Source organism: Meriones unguiculatus, chromosome 8 (assembly GCF_030254825.1).
Source record: "Meriones unguiculatus strain TT.TT164.6M chromosome 8, Bangor_MerUng_6.1, whole genome shotgun sequence".
Taxonomy (NCBI): Eukaryota; Metazoa; Chordata; class Mammalia; order Rodentia; family Muridae; genus Meriones; species Meriones unguiculatus.
The window spans coordinates 10,327,192-10,346,603 of NC_083356.1; the positions used below are offsets into that span (position 1 = coordinate 10,327,192).

General features: G+C 39.0%; 1 protein-coding gene across 2 annotated transcripts in view; it reads right to left on the bottom strand.

The window, feature by feature from the left end:
- Cntn1 (contactin 1) overlaps positions 1 to 19,412 on the bottom strand; it is a 311,867-nt gene that overhangs the window by 36,113 nt on the left and 256,342 nt on the right. For both annotated transcript variants that reach the window (XM_060388785.1, XM_060388786.1), the window contains exons 20-23: positions 17,442 to 17,545; positions 10,225 to 10,411; positions 6,816 to 6,928; positions 5,906 to 6,062 (exon numbers count right to left, since the gene is read on the bottom strand). In XM_060388785.1, the coding sequence (XP_060244768.1) occupies positions 5,906 to 6,062; positions 6,816 to 6,928; positions 10,225 to 10,411; positions 17,442 to 17,545 (561 nt within the window). The remainder of the gene's footprint in view (positions 1 to 5,905; positions 6,063 to 6,815; positions 6,929 to 10,224; positions 10,412 to 17,441; positions 17,546 to 19,412) is intronic.

Here is a 19,412-nt window from a genome sequence, read left to right on the forward strand (position 1 = left end):
CAGGCAAATGGATAGAACTAGAACAGATTATTCTGAGTGAGGTAACCAAGACCCAAAAAGACTCATATGGTATGTACTCACTTATAAGTGGATATTAGCCATAACATACAGGATAACCATGCTACAATCTTTAGGCCTAAAGAAGCCAGGGAGGGCCCAAGGGAGGATGCTTGAATCTCACTCAGAAGGAGAAATAAAATAGACATCTGAAGAAGATGGAGAGAGGAAACTGCATGGGAGAGGGGCTGGAGAGGATAATGGGGGTGAGATTTGAGTGTGAGGAGAGTAGGAGATAGGGGTGGGGGAGATAACTGGGAGAGAGAAAGGAAATCAGTGTGGGGGAGCACCTCTGGGACAGGGGAGGCTAACCTCATCTAGATGAGACTCCTAGCAGCACAGGTTAAGGAGCCTGAAGCTGCTACCTCCTCCAAGCAGGTGTGAATTCTGGTGCACAGAGAGGGACACTAACCCACCCATAAAACCTTTGACCCAAAATTTGTCTTGCCTATGAGAAGTGTATGGATAATGGTGGAGTAGAGATTAAGGGAATGGAAAAACAATGACTTGCCCAGCTTGGGATCCAACCCATGGTAGAAGGCCAACCCTGACACTATTAATGATACTCTGCTAAGCTTGCAGATAGGACCCTAGCATAACCGTCTTCTGAGAGGCTTCATACAACAGCTTTTATAAACAGATGCAAAGACCCACAGCCAAACATTAGACCAAGCTTGGGGAGTCTTTTGAAAGAGTGGAAGGAAAGATTGAGGGAGCCAAGAGGCCAAGACACCACAGGAAGAACTACAGAGGAAACCATTCTGGGTCCACTGGGGTTCAACAGAGATTGAACCACCAACCAAAGAACATGCATGGGTCAGATCTAGGTCCCCTACACATATGTAGCAGATATGCAGCCTTGTCAACTTGTGGGTCCTTAACAATGGGAGTAGAGGCTGTTGCTGACTGTGTTTCCTGCCTTTGGATTCCTTTCCTGTAGCTGGGCTGCCTTGACAGGACTGGAGGGGAGAAGATATGTTTAACCCTGTGGGTGGTTTGGTACCTCCTGGGGGCCTCTTTTTCTCTAATAAGAAGAAGGGGGTGTGGGATGAGGAGGCCTTATGGTGGCACTGGAAAGAGAAGGGGGGGCTTGGATCAGGCTATAAAGTGATTAAATAAACAAAGAAAAAATGAATATAGCAATATGTATTTCTAGTTTATTGTATGGATCCAAGTCTCAAACTTCAACTGCTATTTTTTTTTTTTAAATTTTATACTGTATTACTTAGACATTGGGAAAGAAAGCATGGGGATGAAGGGATTAAGCTTCCAAAGTTCCTGCACAATGCTCTCACTGCCTTCTTTTGTGCTGGAAAGAGGAGAGAGAAGTGGAAAGGCAAAAATATGTTTCTCATTACAGTGTAGAGCCAGTGGCTTCGGTTAGAGATTCTAACCTAACAGCTTAGAGTTACCCAACATAGTATATTAAATGTTCATGTCATTTCTAGTAACATCAAGATTTATTACTGATAATTATGTTTCTGATTTATTAGAAGGCCTGAAGTCAACAAAATGAATGTACAGTGCTTTTAAATCAAATGGATAAAAAAAAAAAAGCCCCTCTCTTTCAAAAATCAAGCTTAAAGACTTCAGCACACTTCTTCCTGGTCCAGACAACATCAGCTTTGAATAACTCGATGACTGTAATCTTATAATTTATCTCCTTAAATTATACTTTCTTACTTCCAAATATCTCCATAAATTAAACTTACATACTTAAGAATCCACAGCGTGTTTTTCCAAGTGAGGATTCTGATCCTCTTTCTTTCACCTTAAAGAAATGTTGCTTCAAATGTTGCTTCTAGCCCTTGGGAAGAAGTTAAGACTAACATTTCCCTGAAAGACACCATTGTTTGAGGTAAGGTGGCCAGTTTAAATCGAGGCTTAAAGTATGCATCTCATATACATAAGTCATTTCATAGATGGTTTTCTGTGGGTCACAGAGGATCATTGTTAACCAACAGTGTAATATGCCTAGCAAATACACACTCATCTACATTACCTTACTGACTTTAATATCTATAACATTTCAGGTTTCTAGAATTTAAATATTACAATGAAGTGTAACAGTGAAAGATATTCAAGGCAGGGTAGAGATACCAAAGGTGATGAAAGCGATGGGCGTACTTTGCCTCTAACTGTACTGGACACTCATAACACTTTATGAGGTATACTTCATCACAGTGGAAGATGGTGCTCATGTCAAGGAGAAGTAGAATCATGTGCTGTATTTTTGGAACTAATTGTAAGGTACTTCTAGCTTAAAGTCTTAATCTTTCTATGAATTATGTTTGTGGATCCGTGCATTGCAAAATACAAAGTGTGTGTTTCTCACGGAAATATGTCCATGTGTAGAGAACTAAGCTTAGGATGTACATATCTTTTATTTTCTATGTAAAAATCTTTAATTAATAAAAATGTTATTTATAAGAATCCTGTTATATGCTAAATATTACTCTGGGTGCTAGAAATCCAATGAGTAAATGAGACAGACAAACCTTATCCTATGGAACTTAGATTCAAAACAGATGAGACAGGCAATAAACAAGCATAAATTAATAGAAAGGATAAGTTAAATTGTCATAAATGTTAGGAAGACAATTGGGTGTATGATGTATGATGAAGAGATAATTTTAAATTGTCATAAATTTTTGGAGGAATATACTGTGTGATCAATTTATGATGAAGAATTATTCTAAGCAGGTAGAAGTATAAATTTGGTGTATATATAAGGCTTTTCTGAGGTACTGACATCTGAGCATAAACAATAGTGACAAAAATGAATCTGCTGTGTAAGATCCAAAGATGTCCAGGCAGAGGCAGGAAGCATAAATGCAACAAGATAGAAAAACATCACTGTATCCAAAAGATACAATTGACTGGGGAGATTGCAGCACAGATTGTGTAAGACCTGGTGGGCCATGGTATGATGCTTGTTTTATGGCACCTAAGAGCAGAGTTATGTATTCTGATTATGTCTGAAAAGACCCCTCATCTGGTGCAGGAGAATGGCGAGCTGGCTGGTTTTATGTCCAGCTGACACAAGCTAGACTCACCTAAGGTGGGGGAACTTCAATCAAGAAACTGCCTCATGCTGTAGGCAAGCCTGTAGGGAACTTTCTTAATTGGTGATTGATGGGGGAGGGTCCAGCCAGATGTGGGTGGTGCTACCCCTAGGCTGGTGGTCCTGGGTTCTGTAAAGAAGCAGGATGAGCAAACCATGAGAGCAAGCCAGTAAGCAGCACTCCTCCATGGAGTCTGTGTCAGCTCCAGTCTCCAGTCTTCCTGTCCTGACTTCCTTTGATGATTATCAGTCATGTGGATTGCAAGCCAAATAAATCCTCTCCTCCTCGTCTTGCTTTTGTCATGGTGTTTCATCACAGCAATAGAAATACTAAGCAAAACCAGTGGCTTATAGGCACAGTGGCTGAAGTACAATTTTCACAATGTCTGTGGAGTGGTATTGGGGGCTTGCATAGAATCCATAGCACATTGTGTGGGCATGAATCATACCTGCTGCACTGTAGGCATTTTGTGTTTGTCTAATTGAGGGACAACAAAAGTTTGTGGACATCACTCTCAGGAAATTCACTAAGTCCCTGTCTACAGATGTCAGACATAAAACTGAAACAGAAGAGTATTAGTGTTCTTTAAATTTGCAAGGAGGCCTAGAACTACACATTCTTGGAAATACCTTGCTCATGGCACATGATATTGACAACTTATAAGTAGGTCTAAACATAAAAAGAAAGTTCAAGTGTGATGTTATTTCTCAGCCGTCTGCCTTTTTGATGTGTTACTTTTATAATGTCTTTGAACGATCGTGATTAGCTGGAGATAAAGAAGTGGAATTCTGAAAATATGAAATGTGTTCTTCAGTTGACACATGTAACATAAGGAAACACTCTAGGCATGCTTGCAGTTTTCTACAAACGAAGGATGTGTCTTTACACAAGGCGTGTAAAGACATCATAGGCTATCAATCATTTACAATGCTTAAGTTACCATACAAAGTCTTTGCCTAAACATTTTGTGAAATCATATTGGAGCCTGAGTTTAATTGTGAGGCTATTTTCACAACAGAGATGAGCAGACACTACCAAGCAAGTTCCTCCTCCTGGCATGTCAGAAGTTAAGCATTTGACCACCCATGTCTAGCTGCCATCCACTGCCACCTGCTGCCATCACTTGATCACGAACATGACTACTGTGTCTCTTAAAACACAAACTGCTAGTCTGAACCCTTGAAGCAGGTTCAATTTCACCCTAGAAACAAATAAAAGTAAAATCTGATGTTGCCTGTCATCAAAGCTCAGAATTTAGAAAATGTTAAAAGTAATGTGACATCATTCTTATTTATCAAATAGTAATTCCTGAAAAGAAAGTACCAGTGCAGTGATGCAGGGGGAAAACTCTCATTACAGCAACAAAATGGAATCAATACTTTCAAAGGGGCTATGCAATAGAGAAGTAAAACCCTGCTTAATTCTTCAATTTCACCTACACAAAAAACTTAAATAAAAGAGTTGTTGTAAAAATATGATAGCATCAAACAAATATAAGTTTGTTTGAAAGAATGTTTATGTTTATGTTCAACTAAAGTTTATAAAATCTTGAGTGATACAGGCACCCTCATGACCGAGGAATGTGGATGGATGTAGCATGATCTACTCAACAGCAGTGTCACACACAGAATAACATGGACATGCAGAGTAGCTGCCAACAGGTGAAATGGACATTATTGGTTGAGGCACTTGTGATATAGTATTCCCTAACTTTCGTAGGGTTCTTTAAGTTCTAAATTTTTGAATCTACCCAATAACTAAAATGAAAATTTAAATGGATTATCATATGGCTTTCTATTTGAAAAAAGTATGTATGTGATAAGGTGAGTTTGAGGTGAGCTTGGGGGGAAGCTAGAATTAATGTTATTGAATCCTCTGTCAAATTGTTAAGTCATCTTTTGTTAACTTAATATATAATAACACATTTATCTGTTTAGCTATGAATCTCTTTTCTCAATAATTGCTATCACTAATTTAGTACTTGAATTATTCTGCATTCTCTGATTAAACTTTTAAGTTCACATTGATTTTAGTTCAGTGTAATAAACATTAATGAAGTGAAAGTAAGAAAAATGTTAAAAATTAAGGAAATAATAAAATACTGTGAATACAATACAGAGTAGGGAGTCACTGTCTCAACTACAAGCTAGAGATCAACCAAGCCTGTGAGGACAAACATTGCATAAAAGCTTTCTGTGGATTAAAGCACAAAGCAAGAGTACCTGGAAAGGAGAAACAATCTACTGTCTTTTCTGATTGTTATATTAACATATGTGGAAAAGAGAAAAATAAGTCAGAAGAAAACTTAAAACAGACCAGTAGATTTCATTTTGAAATATAAAAGATAATTTGAATATTATTAAATAATTTCTTAGAACTACTCTTTTTGCTTTTAACACCTTATATTTTAAATGTGATGTTCACTTTAAGATACTGAATTGAAACGTATTAAAGGTGCGAACACAGTATTTAGATAATGTAGTATAACCACCACCTAGGAAACACCCCTCGAAATGTCCGTGCTTCCTGAGACACATTCATGGTAGACCTTCTTAATGGTGCTTTGATGTCCAACCCATAACCGACAGGTCGGTGCTGTTTTACAAATTTGCTTTTATCGCTTATGAGAAATGGAACATCAGGCTCTGTGGCATCCTTGCCATTCGCATTCACTCGGGAAAATGCTGACATTGTGAATGGCAGTCCTACCGTCACCCTTGAGAAGCCACACGTGGGGCTTCATACACAGATGACTTCATGGTGCTTCTTAGATGCTGGCTTACCCGAAATTTTGACTTGAGACACTACTCCATCTCCCCCGTCACTGTGTGCTCGAACCTCCACAACATACTCTCCGTCTCTGGGGATTGGGACTTCTATGGAGTGTTTATGGGTTGAGAACAACTTTCCATCATGCTGCCCGTCAGGTCTGTAGAGTATCTGAGGAGTCCCAAAGTACGGAGAGTTAATGAAGTCACAATTCTGAACCAATGCCTGATTTTTCACATCGACATATAATGCCTACTCTTTGGCTTATAAAATTAAGCCCATTCACACTTTGAGGGAACATGCATGCTGTTTTGATTCCTTGAGAATGGGTTCCTGCCATGCTAGGGCCTATTCAAAAGCACGTGCCAAAACTTCAAGTGCTTTTTGTCATTTGTTTGCTTTCGTTTGGAAATGACTGGAAACACTCCATGAAAGAGATGCAGTCTATTTTAGGAAGATCTAAAATGAAACCTTGTCACACTTTGAAGTAACCTAAGGACGTTCTCGGCTTTGAGCCGCCATCCACTTTTTTTTTTTTTCACAAAGCTTGCAGAGCTAATTCAAATGCAATGGCATGGAGTAGAGCAGATCCATGGAAACAGCCCTTTTCTTTAGTTTACAGAAAGGTAGGGGGGGTAACACTACTCAGCATTCCAAGACCTACAAGAACAAATACACTCTGTGTCTTGTTGGAGCACTGATTATTCTGACAGCTCCATTCTTTAAAGCAGGTATTTATCTTACTCACTTGCCAAAGAACTTTGCCAAAATCTGCTAAAGACTTTCTCTTATCTAAAGATTTTTCATGAGACCGTTTCCTGACTCCGCCGTATGGGTGGAATGAGAAGGCCAAATGAATTTTTCTAATAGCTGAAGCAGCACACATCAATGTTAGCAGGAATAAAGCTAGAACTTTTCATTCACCTTGTATCCTGTCACTGTAGATTCATTGGATAGTGCAACGACATGATCCCACGTGATGATATAGCGGGAGCCAGACCTCACAGAACTGATGATCCTTGGTGGTTGGCTAGGAGCTGTGGGGAGAAGACATGGTCATAGTGGTCACCGGATCAAAGGTCAGTTCTGAAAACTATGTTCCAAGTGCTTTTATGATGCTGATGCGAGCGGTTCTCTCAGCAGCAACAGTCCAGTTCTGAGGACTTTTTCATATAGTCGGCACTATGCTCAGCATGGCGCTGGACATTCCTGAGTTCACTTAATGTTCCCAGTTTGTGAGGCAGGGAATAAAATCGTGTTTATTCTCCTCTGACTGCCTTTGTTTTCCAGTCTCTTTAAACTCTTGCCGTCAGGGTCAACAATCTTGACCAAATCTAATGGCATATCTGATAGTGTTTTCTGGCTTGAGACCATTGGACCTTTTAGAGTTGATGCTTTTGTGGATCACAAGTTCTTTTTAAAAATTCCTTGTGTCTTCCCAGGACTCTCCTGTCTGTTTATTATTGTTTTCTCTCTTGTTAATCATTGTGAACTAACTCTGTGCTTCCTGACCAATTTCTAAGTGCTGGAAGGGCTTTAGATTTGAATCTGCATACATGTTTCTACTCTGTCTATGAATATTTCTTAAGCATTGAAATATCCCAAGTCAGTCTCTAGCCCTCATCTGTCAATTGTCCTCTGAATATGTCTTGAACTTCCTGTCTGTGTTGAGTGTCTAATGTCCAGATGTAATAAAGGTGAATCATTGGTCATATACCCTCAAATCTGCATCTTAGGAGGAGTCTTCCCTACCTCTTGAAAACTGCACAAGCATGCTTCTCATTTCTCAAGCAAAAAAATTATTTGCTCTTCATTATTTGCTCTTCTCTTCCATTTATTGCCAACATCCAAGTTACCAACACACTCAACCACATTTCTCTATCCTTTCCCTTCATACTAGCTAACAATCATTCTCTTCTCAAATCCAGAGTGGCTCTTCTGACTTCAATTGTCACTGTCTTTGTTTGCATAAAAGTCAGAATGATAGTTTAAAGTAGCATAATTAGGTACCTCTCTGACTGAAAAACGGGTTGTTATTACACTCAGAAAGCATATTAACTTTTAATGACGACTCACAAAGTACTTCATATTTTTATTTCTGTCCCCTCTTCACCTCAGAGCCATACTTTGGTCATATTGGTGTTTCTAAAGTTAAGTATTTCAAATTGTACATGCTTAGTTTCTCAGTCCAAAACAGTCTTCTCCCAGATTGTCACAAAACTGATCCTTCTCATCCCTCATCATTTGCATTCTAGCTTCCAGAGCCCTGTTTCCAAGTTCCTCCAGCCACGCTATCACAGATAAGGCTCACAGGAATCACTTTCAGTTTCATCAGTCCATTTATTCTATTGTCCTGTAGACATAACCACACTTATTTCGTATGGTTTTGGCCTGAGTTTCAAGGTCTGCTGTGGTTTCTTCTGCTTCCTCTCTATTTAGAACTATTCTCACAAAATACATATTTGTAAAATAATGGGATGAACAAGAAAAAATAATGCCTCACTGGCAAAATAATAAAAAAGAAAATCGAGATTTAAAGAGAAACGCTAATATTCTGCTGTCAAAAGTTTAAGGCAGCACAAAGTGAACTCAAAACCATGTCTGATATCATCTGCCTCTGTCAATGGTAATCACTCTTAGAGATGTTTGTAAATGTAAATGATTTGTAGAGTCCTACATGCAAACGTTCTTTTGTATATGTATTTGATTGGGTGTGAGAAGAGAAAGTGAAGCTGGAGAGATGAGAGTGCCCAGATTGGAGCAGAACAGATAAACTTGTCCTATGAACAAAGAGAACAGAGAACATTTGCAGGGCTAGAGGATTTATCTTGTATCTATATGATACGATGATGATCTATGAATAAAGCACAGGAAAATGAACCTAACTGTGATTTTATTATGCTTCCGATGCATCTGTATGAAAAAAAAATTTAATTAATAAATGCACAAGGTAGACAAGTTGATTTTCTAACAGTCTGCAGGTTGCAGAAGGTTCTTTCCAAAGGTGTTGGGAAGCAGAATAAAGACTGTGTAAGAGCATGCTTCTCAGTTCACCTGTATTGGCAATAGCTGGGAATGATGAGAGATGCTCTGGTTCTATACTGGGTGTGACAGTGAGAAACCAAAGGTGTATAAAGAGCTAGGTAGGACATATTCTTCTTAATATGTGTCTACTGGTGGTGACCGTGCAGCTTCTGCAGGGAAAGAAAGGTGTGTGAGTGCTTCACTGATGAGACTCGACTGCAGCAAGGCCCATGAAATCCCCTTCCCACTTGGCAAGGACCTGTGGTGAATTTAGTGGCTTCTATGCCTATTACCTGGGTCGTGTGTCCTACAAGCTCTCCATGCTTTCGCTATGCTGTTTATGCCCACAGCAACATTTAGTTTCACTTCATCGGTCATGGGCAGTTCCAGAATCGCCTAGGCTGAAAGTCCTGTGTGTGATTCTGTTTTTCTCAATACTCTTCTGAGGGGTAAAGCCCTCCTCTTCTCTCTCTGCCTCTACTGATCCTCCAGATGTGACCGTTAATCCTGGGTATTCAGGGAGATGTAATCATTTCCCTAGAGAAACTGCTACAGTCACACTGAGTAGTCCTGTGGCAGTTGTGGAGAGCAATGGGAACTGCTTGCAAAACTGTTCTGAGGAAACAGTGTCTGATCAACAGACTTGAAAAAATGGAAGAGTTGTGTCTGATCAACAGAGACTTAAAATTGGTGAAGATATGTCTGATCAATAGAGACTTTGGTTCTTGGAAAAATGGTATCAGAAATTGATAGTTTGCTTGGTAAGTTTGCTTGGTACAATGAGCACTTCTCTGTTTGCAATAAAAAAAAAGTATTATGACAGAGCAGTGCTATTTGATGACTGGACTTATACCCACAAATGGCGTAATCTGTCTCTCAGCTTGCACAACTGTTTGACGGCATTTGCTGCCAGCTGGTTAGTGTATTCATGTCCACAGGACATGCCTGGCTAGACACTTATTTTTGGCTCGCCAAAATTGTGCTTTGTAGTGCAAAGTTAGGTTGGGGAGAGTGATTGACCCAGAAGAATGGGGAAAGGAGAAAGGGAAGGGAGGCTTTTGTAATGATGGGGCTTATGGAGTGCTGATGTTATGACTTCTTTAAATAAAATAACTTCTAAGGTGAGCAGGCTTGTGATTGTATAAATAAAGACGGCTTGAGCTGGCCTGGACCACTTGCTTGAACATCCACAGGTGGTCAATGTCTTCCCTTGCATTGCTGCTAACGCTGGTGGCCATAGCGTACAGTCAGGGTCTTATTAAAATCAAGCGGTAGCTTTTGATGTGTCTAGAATTGAGCTGATACTCACGGGCTTTTCTGGTGAAGGCCTCGATGACGTCACTTGAAGGTCCGCAGCCGGCACTGTTGCAGGCTCCCACCTCGATGAAGTACTGGGTGTCAGGCAGGAGGTTCTCCAGCCTGGCTGAGTACTCCTGGCTGGAGACTTGAACTCTGTGGGCCGCTGCTTCTCTGTCATGTGCGGCCCAGTACCGAATCTGCAAATATCCAAAGCGACTGAGATGGTGCTAGCTCACTGGTTTGGTGTCACCGTCTTGTTCAGTGCCACATAATGGCACATTTACCCTCCCGCTGGCCTCTGAATAGTGAGATCTAACTGAAAGTGGTACAATTAAATGAAATTACACTTTGCTGACTGATGTAAGCTTGTGTTAATGAGAGAGAGAAAGAGAGAGGGGGGGTGTATAAGATTTACTTTTAGAATACGAAAGTGATCTCTTTGAAAATATTTATGACAATAATTTTAATCTTAATATCTTGTTTTATTTCTGTTTATAAGGTTTCAGTTCATTATGAGCTTTTGAGAGTTTGGCAGAAATACACCTCGTTTGACAAAAGTCTCATTGTATGGCCTAGAATGAGCTGGCAAATGATTTTCTTCCAGCAAAGACTTTTCAGATCTATGTATGTATACAATATCATGTATGTATGTATGTATGTTTGTTTGTTAGTGATCTACTTTTACTCCTTAAAAAATTCAAATAAGTACACCTAAATTAATGCTTGTTTTAGTGTTTGTTTGCATGTGTGCCTTGTGCCTATAGAAGTCAGAAGACAACTTGTAGACATTATTTCTCTCATTTCATCTTGCTAGTCTAATGAACTCAGAGTGCCAGACTCTGTGGAAAACACATAATTTGGTGAGTTATAAAAGTTACATTCAATTAAGATATTTAAAAATATTTTTCTTTAAAATATTTCCATGTTATTATTAGAAATTATTACTTTTCTTAACTTTAGACTTCCTTGTCCCAAAGTTTAAAACAAGACACGAATTTGAATCTAGGTTTTTGAAATAAAAACTGTTTGGGGCTATTAAAACAATAATATCTAAAAAATGAATTAAATAACCTTATTCTATAAGTTTATTCAAATTTCATATGTTTACATACACTGTTTAAAGTAATGGGGAATTTATTTTTAAAACTAGCCAAAACAAATGGATAAAATCATCTAAAGTTAATGTGATCCTAAGTTTCTCATTTACATTAGCACACACAGGACCATCATAAAGTGGAACTCAGTGAGCTGAGCTCACTGGGCACATGAAAGGATCGTGTGTCAGGTGTGCAGTTTCTGAACGCAGGATGATTGCTCATTGTTTATTGGTTTCTTTGAGGTTATTTTTATTTTGCTTCTAATGATCATTTTGATGGTGTCAATATCGTATTTTTTGCTGGTTTGATGTAATCTCCGGCATTTCTGTCATCTCAAGATGGAACAAGTAAAAATGCACAAAACAGCCGGCAGGCTGATTTCTGTTGCCAGAGGATTTTCAGACTTGTGCATAAGGCAGGAGCTGCTTGGGAAGTCCACGGATGCACAGGGCTGGAAGATCTGGGCAGTGGTCCCATTCGTTCACCCACGTGGGAGGGAGAGGCCTCTACCTGTGTAGGATTTTGAACTGGACAATGCATGAGGCCTTTTTCTTGCTAAGCAGGAGGAGAAATTCAATGAACATTTACATCCTGAGAAGTCCCAGGCACTCCACAAGGAGTATTCACATACGGTACCTTCTAAACAAGTTTTTAATGGTGGAACTCATCCTGAAATACAGCAGTCAAACCCGAGGACTTTAAGGTTCCTAAGTCTTCATATTTATAGATGTTTTAAAAGCAACATTTTAAAGCATCATTTCATAGTGATTACATCCATTTTAAATAGGGGTTTATGGACCGTGCTGAATAATTTTATGACAACGTGACACAAGCTAGAGTCATCTGAGTGGAGGGAACCATGCCTGAGAAAATGACTTCATAAGATCAGGCTAAGGGCAAGCCTGTGGGGCAATTTCTTAACTAGTCACTGTTTTGGGAAGGCCCGGCCCAATGTGGAGCCATGGGGAGCAAGCCAGTAAGCAGCACTCCTCCAGGACTCCTGTATCACCTCTGCCTCCAGGTTCCTGTCCGGTTTGAGTTCCGGCCTTGATGCCTTCAGTGATGAACAGTGATGAAGAGTCATAAGCAAAATACACTCTTTCATCTCTAACTTGCTGTTAGTCATGGTGTATCATCACAGCAATAGTAACTTTAACCATGACACAGATTAAAACAACATAATAAGATTTTTATAAAATTCACCTGATAAAGTGAAGAATAACCACAAACATTTCTTACTCAAAATGCCATGCGACATTTAGTCAAACAAAAAGGCACAACTGCACTTTCCTTAGTTTAATCTTGGGCACTATATCCTAAGAGACTATTTCTTTTGTTTATCCAATCTCCAAGGACCTAGAGAGAAATAGTTGTTATTGACTTAAAATCAACCAAAGCGACAACCTTTTAACTTGGAGGTAGAAAGAGCATTTAAATGAGCCCCTAGCATCTTTGTTTTAAGGTGCAACTTGTATGGCTTGTTCGGATGTAAAATCAACTTTTCACACATAAACGCAGACAGCTTCTTTGCATAGTCTCACTTCCATGCAGAGCATCAGGTACAGTAAGAGATGTTATTGGTTAGGAAGCAGTCAGATCCTTGGTTGTTCTGAAAGTTTGCCCTATTTCATTTCCTATCTGTCCTTTGTATGTTTCATATCATATTTCTGAATTAAATCTTTCCGTAAACCACAAATTTCATATAAAATATAATCTACTTCCAGTGCCAGTGACTATTCCTCTAATAAAGATTAATATTCAAGGAAAAAATTAAGCGTGGTACTTAAAACACGAGACTAGCATAGAAGATCTCGGTTTCCCAAAAGTTAGAACTGTGGATTTTCCAGATGTGGGACTAATGCAAAGATTAGACCATTCTATGCCAAATTAGTAATGTCAGTCATTAAAACCTGTGTTTGTATTGGAAGCCCCTCAAAATTCACTGTCATTGGGCTGGAGAGATAGCTTGGGAACTCGGATCACTGGCTGCTCTTGCAGAGGGTTTGAGTTCAACTCTAAGCATCCACATGGTGCTTTACCACAGTCTATTACTTAATTTTCAGGGAGATATGGTGCCCTTTTCTAGCTGAGCAGCCACTGCATATACAGACATGCGGGCAAAACTCTCACCCACTGAAGATAAAAATAAAACAAATCTGAGAAAAATAAAACCTTTTATTTTGATCATTGGTGCAGCTACCAACCCATTCTAAGGAGGCTGCAGACAGCTTTTAGTGAATACAAGTCAGGATGTCCCTTTGCTCCTGCCAACAGCAATACATCTGCCTTCGTCTTGTCCAATGAGACATGTTCAGTAGGTGCTGGCAGTGGGTGTAAAGTGATGCCTGCGGGGCACCTTTAACCAGTGGGAAGAGTGGAGGAATGACTGCCGAGCTCTCCAAGGCAGAGCCATTCTGAGCCACAAAAACCAAGTTTAAGAGTCCCTAGGTTGGACTGCTGGCTGTCCACAGCGGCCGCCATTAATATAGTGCATTCTTGTATCTGATAATAAATAAAAATTTACCTTTCTCTATTTCTTTTTTTCAGAGATGCAGACTAAGACAGATGCCTTCTCCAAGGGATTATGTTTGAGCATTCCCTTATGACTGAGACATGCTATTTAGAGAGTGTTCTCTTCAGTCTCCATAAGCTCTGCTGCTCTGAGTCTCAGCTAGAGCCAGCACATATCTTCCCAGAAGCCTATCCTGTCTTAGGTTTCCAGCTTGTCACTGAGATGTTCCCACCCAAGGTTTCTCCTCTCTTTGTAGGCCCCCTGCCCCTCTGCCCCCCTGCCCCCTGCCCCCTGCCCCCCTGCCCCCCTGCCCCACTCTCCCTAGACCTGGAAAAAACTGGAAGTAAGCAAGACTTTCATGAAGAAGGGGGGGTGATTTTTAATTTTTCTAAGATAGATTTTAAAATATCTCTCTCTCTCACTCTGTCTCTTACACACACACAATGATAAATTTTTAGACTCAAACACGTGTAGTGATCATTTGATATATCAAGAAGTTAACCTTAAATTGTGTTTAATCAAGTAAAACAGAAATTCCTCACCACTATATTTTATTTCTTATATTTACTTTTGCATTTGAATTTTTATAACTCATATCCATTTTATTTTAGGGAAGTGAAGAGGCTGGATTTCATGACCATCTATGTTCCATTGGCTTCTCACATATTTTAAAATCAAAACAATACCCATATCATAGCCCATCTACCTAATCCCAAATATTCAAAGGAATACTTTCTTACAAGATAAATAGATTTCTATTTATTTATTTTAAGCTTTTAAGCTTTTTCTTTTTGGCACTTCTTTTTCTCTTAAGCTTTTGTGCTTGTCTGGTTGATAGTCAAGGTTCTATATCAGAAGCTTAAAAGGCTTTTTAAGAAAAAAATGAATAGAAAGGTTAATTCTACTCTTTACTTCATGCATTTTAAATCATTCATTCTCAGAATAGACAAGGCCCTGATTAAAACTTCCTTATGGAAATTATCAGTCAGACAAACATGTAAGTTCTAAAACCATCTTTTAAACAAAGGTAATAAATCCCCTTGTTGTGTGTGAATTCAACAGAATGAACTTTATTATGTTTTTTAATAGAGACTCAACAAATGCTTTCGTCCTTGGAGCTATGAATATCCTCTTCTCCCTCCTCCTATTTTTTCTTCTCCCTTTCTTCCTTCTCCTCCTCCTCCTCCTCATCACCACAATCACCATCATCACAGTCACCTTTAAATGCCCACAACACAGAGCAGGGAAAAGCCCAAACATAAATTAATTTCTTCCACATGATCTGATGAATCAATTATGACTTCCTCAATGATGTGGATGAGGAAACTGAGAAAGTTCATGCATATCCTTGCAGAACATGCTGAATGAGAGTGATGGTATGTATATAAAGCCATCTGTGTTTTACAGCATAGATCTTAACTTTATAGAATGCCATGCTCTAAAGAGCCATAAATCCGTGAGATTAGCTGTGACGGGGCACATGCTCTGCTGTTGACATTATCTTTTTTGCCTTATTTGCCATTTATCACCTTTTGCACTTTGTGATTGAGACTGATTTCTAAATTAAAAAAAAAAAACAAAAACAACTTATGACTATTTTCCAAATGATTGGCATCACTGCATAGCTTTCCACCTCTTATTTTTTTTTTAAGTATACTGGTTGGAATATGCATGGCTTACAATTCTATAAAATTCTTTTAACTTTTTTATTTTATGTATATGGGTGCTTTGCCCTCATTTGTATTTGTACTGCTTGTATGCCTAGTACTCACATAGGTTAGCAGAGGGCACCAGATCCCCTGGAACTGGCAGTTCCGAGCCAACATGCAGAAGCTGGAAAAATGGTACCAGGTCCTCAAGAAGATCACCCACTGCTGTTAACCACTGGGCCATCTCCCCAGCCATCTAACAAGTATGTTCTTAATAGGGTAAATAATAATAATAATAATAATAATAATAATAACAACAATAACAATAATAATCTTGTAGTCCAAAACTTGATTTATTTTATCATTCATTCCAATGTGTTTTCCCCAAAGGCATAAGCTTATTGACCACAGAGGTTTACAGCATCTGGTGAGGCTTTCCTTGCTACTGGTTTTTCATCTGTTTAATGTGATTTGGGGATGCTAATTTGTAAATACTGGGGACTTTTGACATTTCCACTCTCCTTTTTCCCATGTCTTTTTTCACAAATCAGCTGAATCTTGGCAAAAAAATAGACAGAGATCTACCTAAATCATGACCTGTGGTGCAACAATCCCTTCTTATTCGTCTGAGTGTTTCTGCTTAAAGGGTTCTTCTCCTTTTTGTGGTTAGATCTCAGAACTCTAACCTCCAGGGAACCAATGTGTAACACTTCCTTTAACTGTATTAATAATATATTAATTATTAATAATTAATAATAGGAGAGGAGGATGTAATAATAATTTATTATTGCCGTCGGTACTCATGATGGCCATTGGTGACTGCTAACTCGGCAGATATTAGAATCACAATGGAGCTAAATCTCTGCGTAGGTTTATAAGCAATTCTCTACATTAGATGGAGAGGTTGGAAGACCCATTTTAAATGTGGGTAGTATGATTCCACAGACTGGGGTCTCAGACTGAATACACCAAGCTGCTTCTTGCCTGTGGACTCAATGTGATGCGGTGCCAGTGGCTCATGCCTCCGTGCCTTACCTCCCGTTGTGGGCATAGTCCTAAAACTAGGAGATAAAGTACACTCTAAGTGGCCTTAGCTTGGCTCCTTGTCAATGTAACGAGGAAGGTAACAAATACAGTACTCAGGAAATATCTGGAGGAGGTCTGCCATGTCCACAGAACTGCTCTCAGCTGTACTTGTTCATGAAATATGATAGCAAAATGCAAGGAATGAATTATATTGCCTCATGGTTTCAGAGGGGTTACTGTAGGTGGTCACTTAGCGAGGCTCAGTCTGTATGTGGTCACTTGGTCCTTGAGTTTGGGAGCAAGTGTCCAGACCATATTCATTTCCTGGCTAACCAGGAAGGGGCAGATGTGACTATTGTGAGGCATATATTTAGTACAGTTATAATGGTCTCTTAATGTAGAATTTATAATGGGATCAGATCAAGGTAATTGCTCTCTTGCTCCTTTCAGTTTGCATATAGATACTTAAACCACTAAACAAAAGAGAAGAGGGTGTTCAACACAAAATTAACCTTTGGGACTCCAGACATTGAGTACCTCATGGGCAGCTCAGTCTCCATGTAGGTTCCCTAGTAAGGGGAACAGGGACAGGGGCAGTCACTGTCATGAACTCTGTTGCTTGCTCTTTGTTCACCTACCCCCAGTAAAGTCACCTTACTAGGCCACAGAGAAAGAGGATCCAGACAGTCCTGATGAGACCTAATAGGCTAGGGTCAGATGGTGGAGGAAGGAGAACCTCAACTATCAGTGGACTAGAGGAGAGACATAAGGGGTGAAGAGGGAGAGAGGGTGGGATGGGGAGGACATGAGGGAGGGGCTACAAAGTGAATAAATTGTAATAAACAATTATAATGAAAAAAGAAAGTTTAAGCACATTATATAAAAATGTATGTTAACATTTGTGAATAAACACACTTTTTTGATTAAAATAAGCTTAACTGACCTGGTAGCTTTCCACGATTTTCTCTAAAACATGCTTCCAATGAACAGATATCTCAGAGGATGATAACACTTTGACTCCTACTTCCGTGGGGGCTTCACTGGGAGCTAAAATTGGATGAGAATGTGACTTTTCAGACAGGAGTTTACACAAAACATTCAAATAAAGTTCTTAAAGTTCACAAAAGATTCATTCAAATAAAAATTATTTTGTATATGAATAAAATAGAACTGTAAGTTAACATCTTTTAAATAAGTGTAATAATCTGCCTATTTCTTTGTCTCTATTGTTTTTAACCATGGTCACTGGTGACAAGTGTGCATGTGTGTTCACTTACGTGGACATCGACACATGCACATACATATACAGACTACACATGCATTCATACAGGCACCATACACAGACATATACACACATACACACAGATATACAGACACATCACACATAGACATATCACACACACATACCACACACACATATCACATACACACACGTACAAACACACAAAGGCACAGGGCCGTATACACTTTCATGCAGACACACACATGCATGCATACACAGTGACACACACAAACAAACACACACATGCACTTTCATAAAACAAGAAACTTCAGTGTTCTCAGGAGTGTCTGTTAGCAGATACTGTATTTTATAAACACTCCCAACTGATAAATTCCATATTGTCTTTCAATACAAATCAAATTTAATTACATGAGTTCAAGATTTTTACTTGGCAAAAATGGGTAAATTAGTATTTAGTATAAAAGCAGCCATAAAAATAAATGTTCTTATTGCTAGTTATATGAATCACCAGTACAGAAAAAATATTAATAAATTTTCTCTCTGATGTCATGCTAAAATTAAAAAGTAGTTCAAGATTTTTTGAGATAAGTTGTGACATCGCCATCTCTTGGGCTTTGGAGAGCTTTTCCATGCCTAATCTTCCAGCTGGGCATCAAATCAAATACATATCAAAGGCTTCATCTGCCAAGCAAAAGAAGCAAAAACTACATCCCTGGTGAAATTTCCACAAAGAACCATGGAAACCTTGAATCAGGGCTGATCAATTTTTATTGTTTCTCCCTGAAAAGATATAAGCCTGGTAATGCTAAAAAATGTACCACATGTGAGCTTCTCCCAGCCAAGGTAAACAACCAGTCCCTTGACTGAAGTCTTAGCTGGAAGAAGACTGGCAACTTCCAAAAGTTGTAGCATGTGCAAGCTTTATGAGGCTCATGAAGTATTCCAGAAAAAAATATGACTAAATGTAAACAGCCATGCGTGAATAGATAGGAGCCTGACCTTTGCCTAAAAGCAGACTACGACATTAGACGAGACAGTAGAATGAAACTGACACTGGACAAAAAGATAATTGAAATAATTCTAACTTGTATTTTCCCTGTGAGATGGAGTCCTGTTTTCAGCACCAAGCTGACAAATCACATAAGGGGAATAAAATATGGCACTCGGAGTGCTCTTTGTCTGCGTTTAAGTTTAAATGATTTTTACCTTTTGTTATCTGGAGGTATTCAGTTTATTTAGTCGATAAAAATTACTCCGCTGAACACCTTTTATGTCAGTGTTTTAAAGTAAAATTTTATATGTAAAATAACGTGCTTGTTTTTAAAGATATCATAGGATAATTTGAAAGAAACTACATTTTTTAAGAAAGATGAAAACTGATAAGAAATATATGTTAAAAATTCCAATTGACTTCTAAGAAGCAGCTCCACATTTGTTTTGGAATAATACGTTGCAAGGCTGGTGGCACACACTTGTGATTTCAGAAAGCTGGGACAGAAGGATTATTGGGAGTTTGAAGCCAGCTTGAGTTGCACGTGGATTTTGGGAATCTGAAATCTTGTCCTTCCAAGAAGCCCTTAGCCAGGAGAGCCACCTCCCAGCCCTATCATATATTTGTGTCATGAGCACAAGTGCACATACGCATGTGTGTGCATGTTGAGGAGGTGAAGG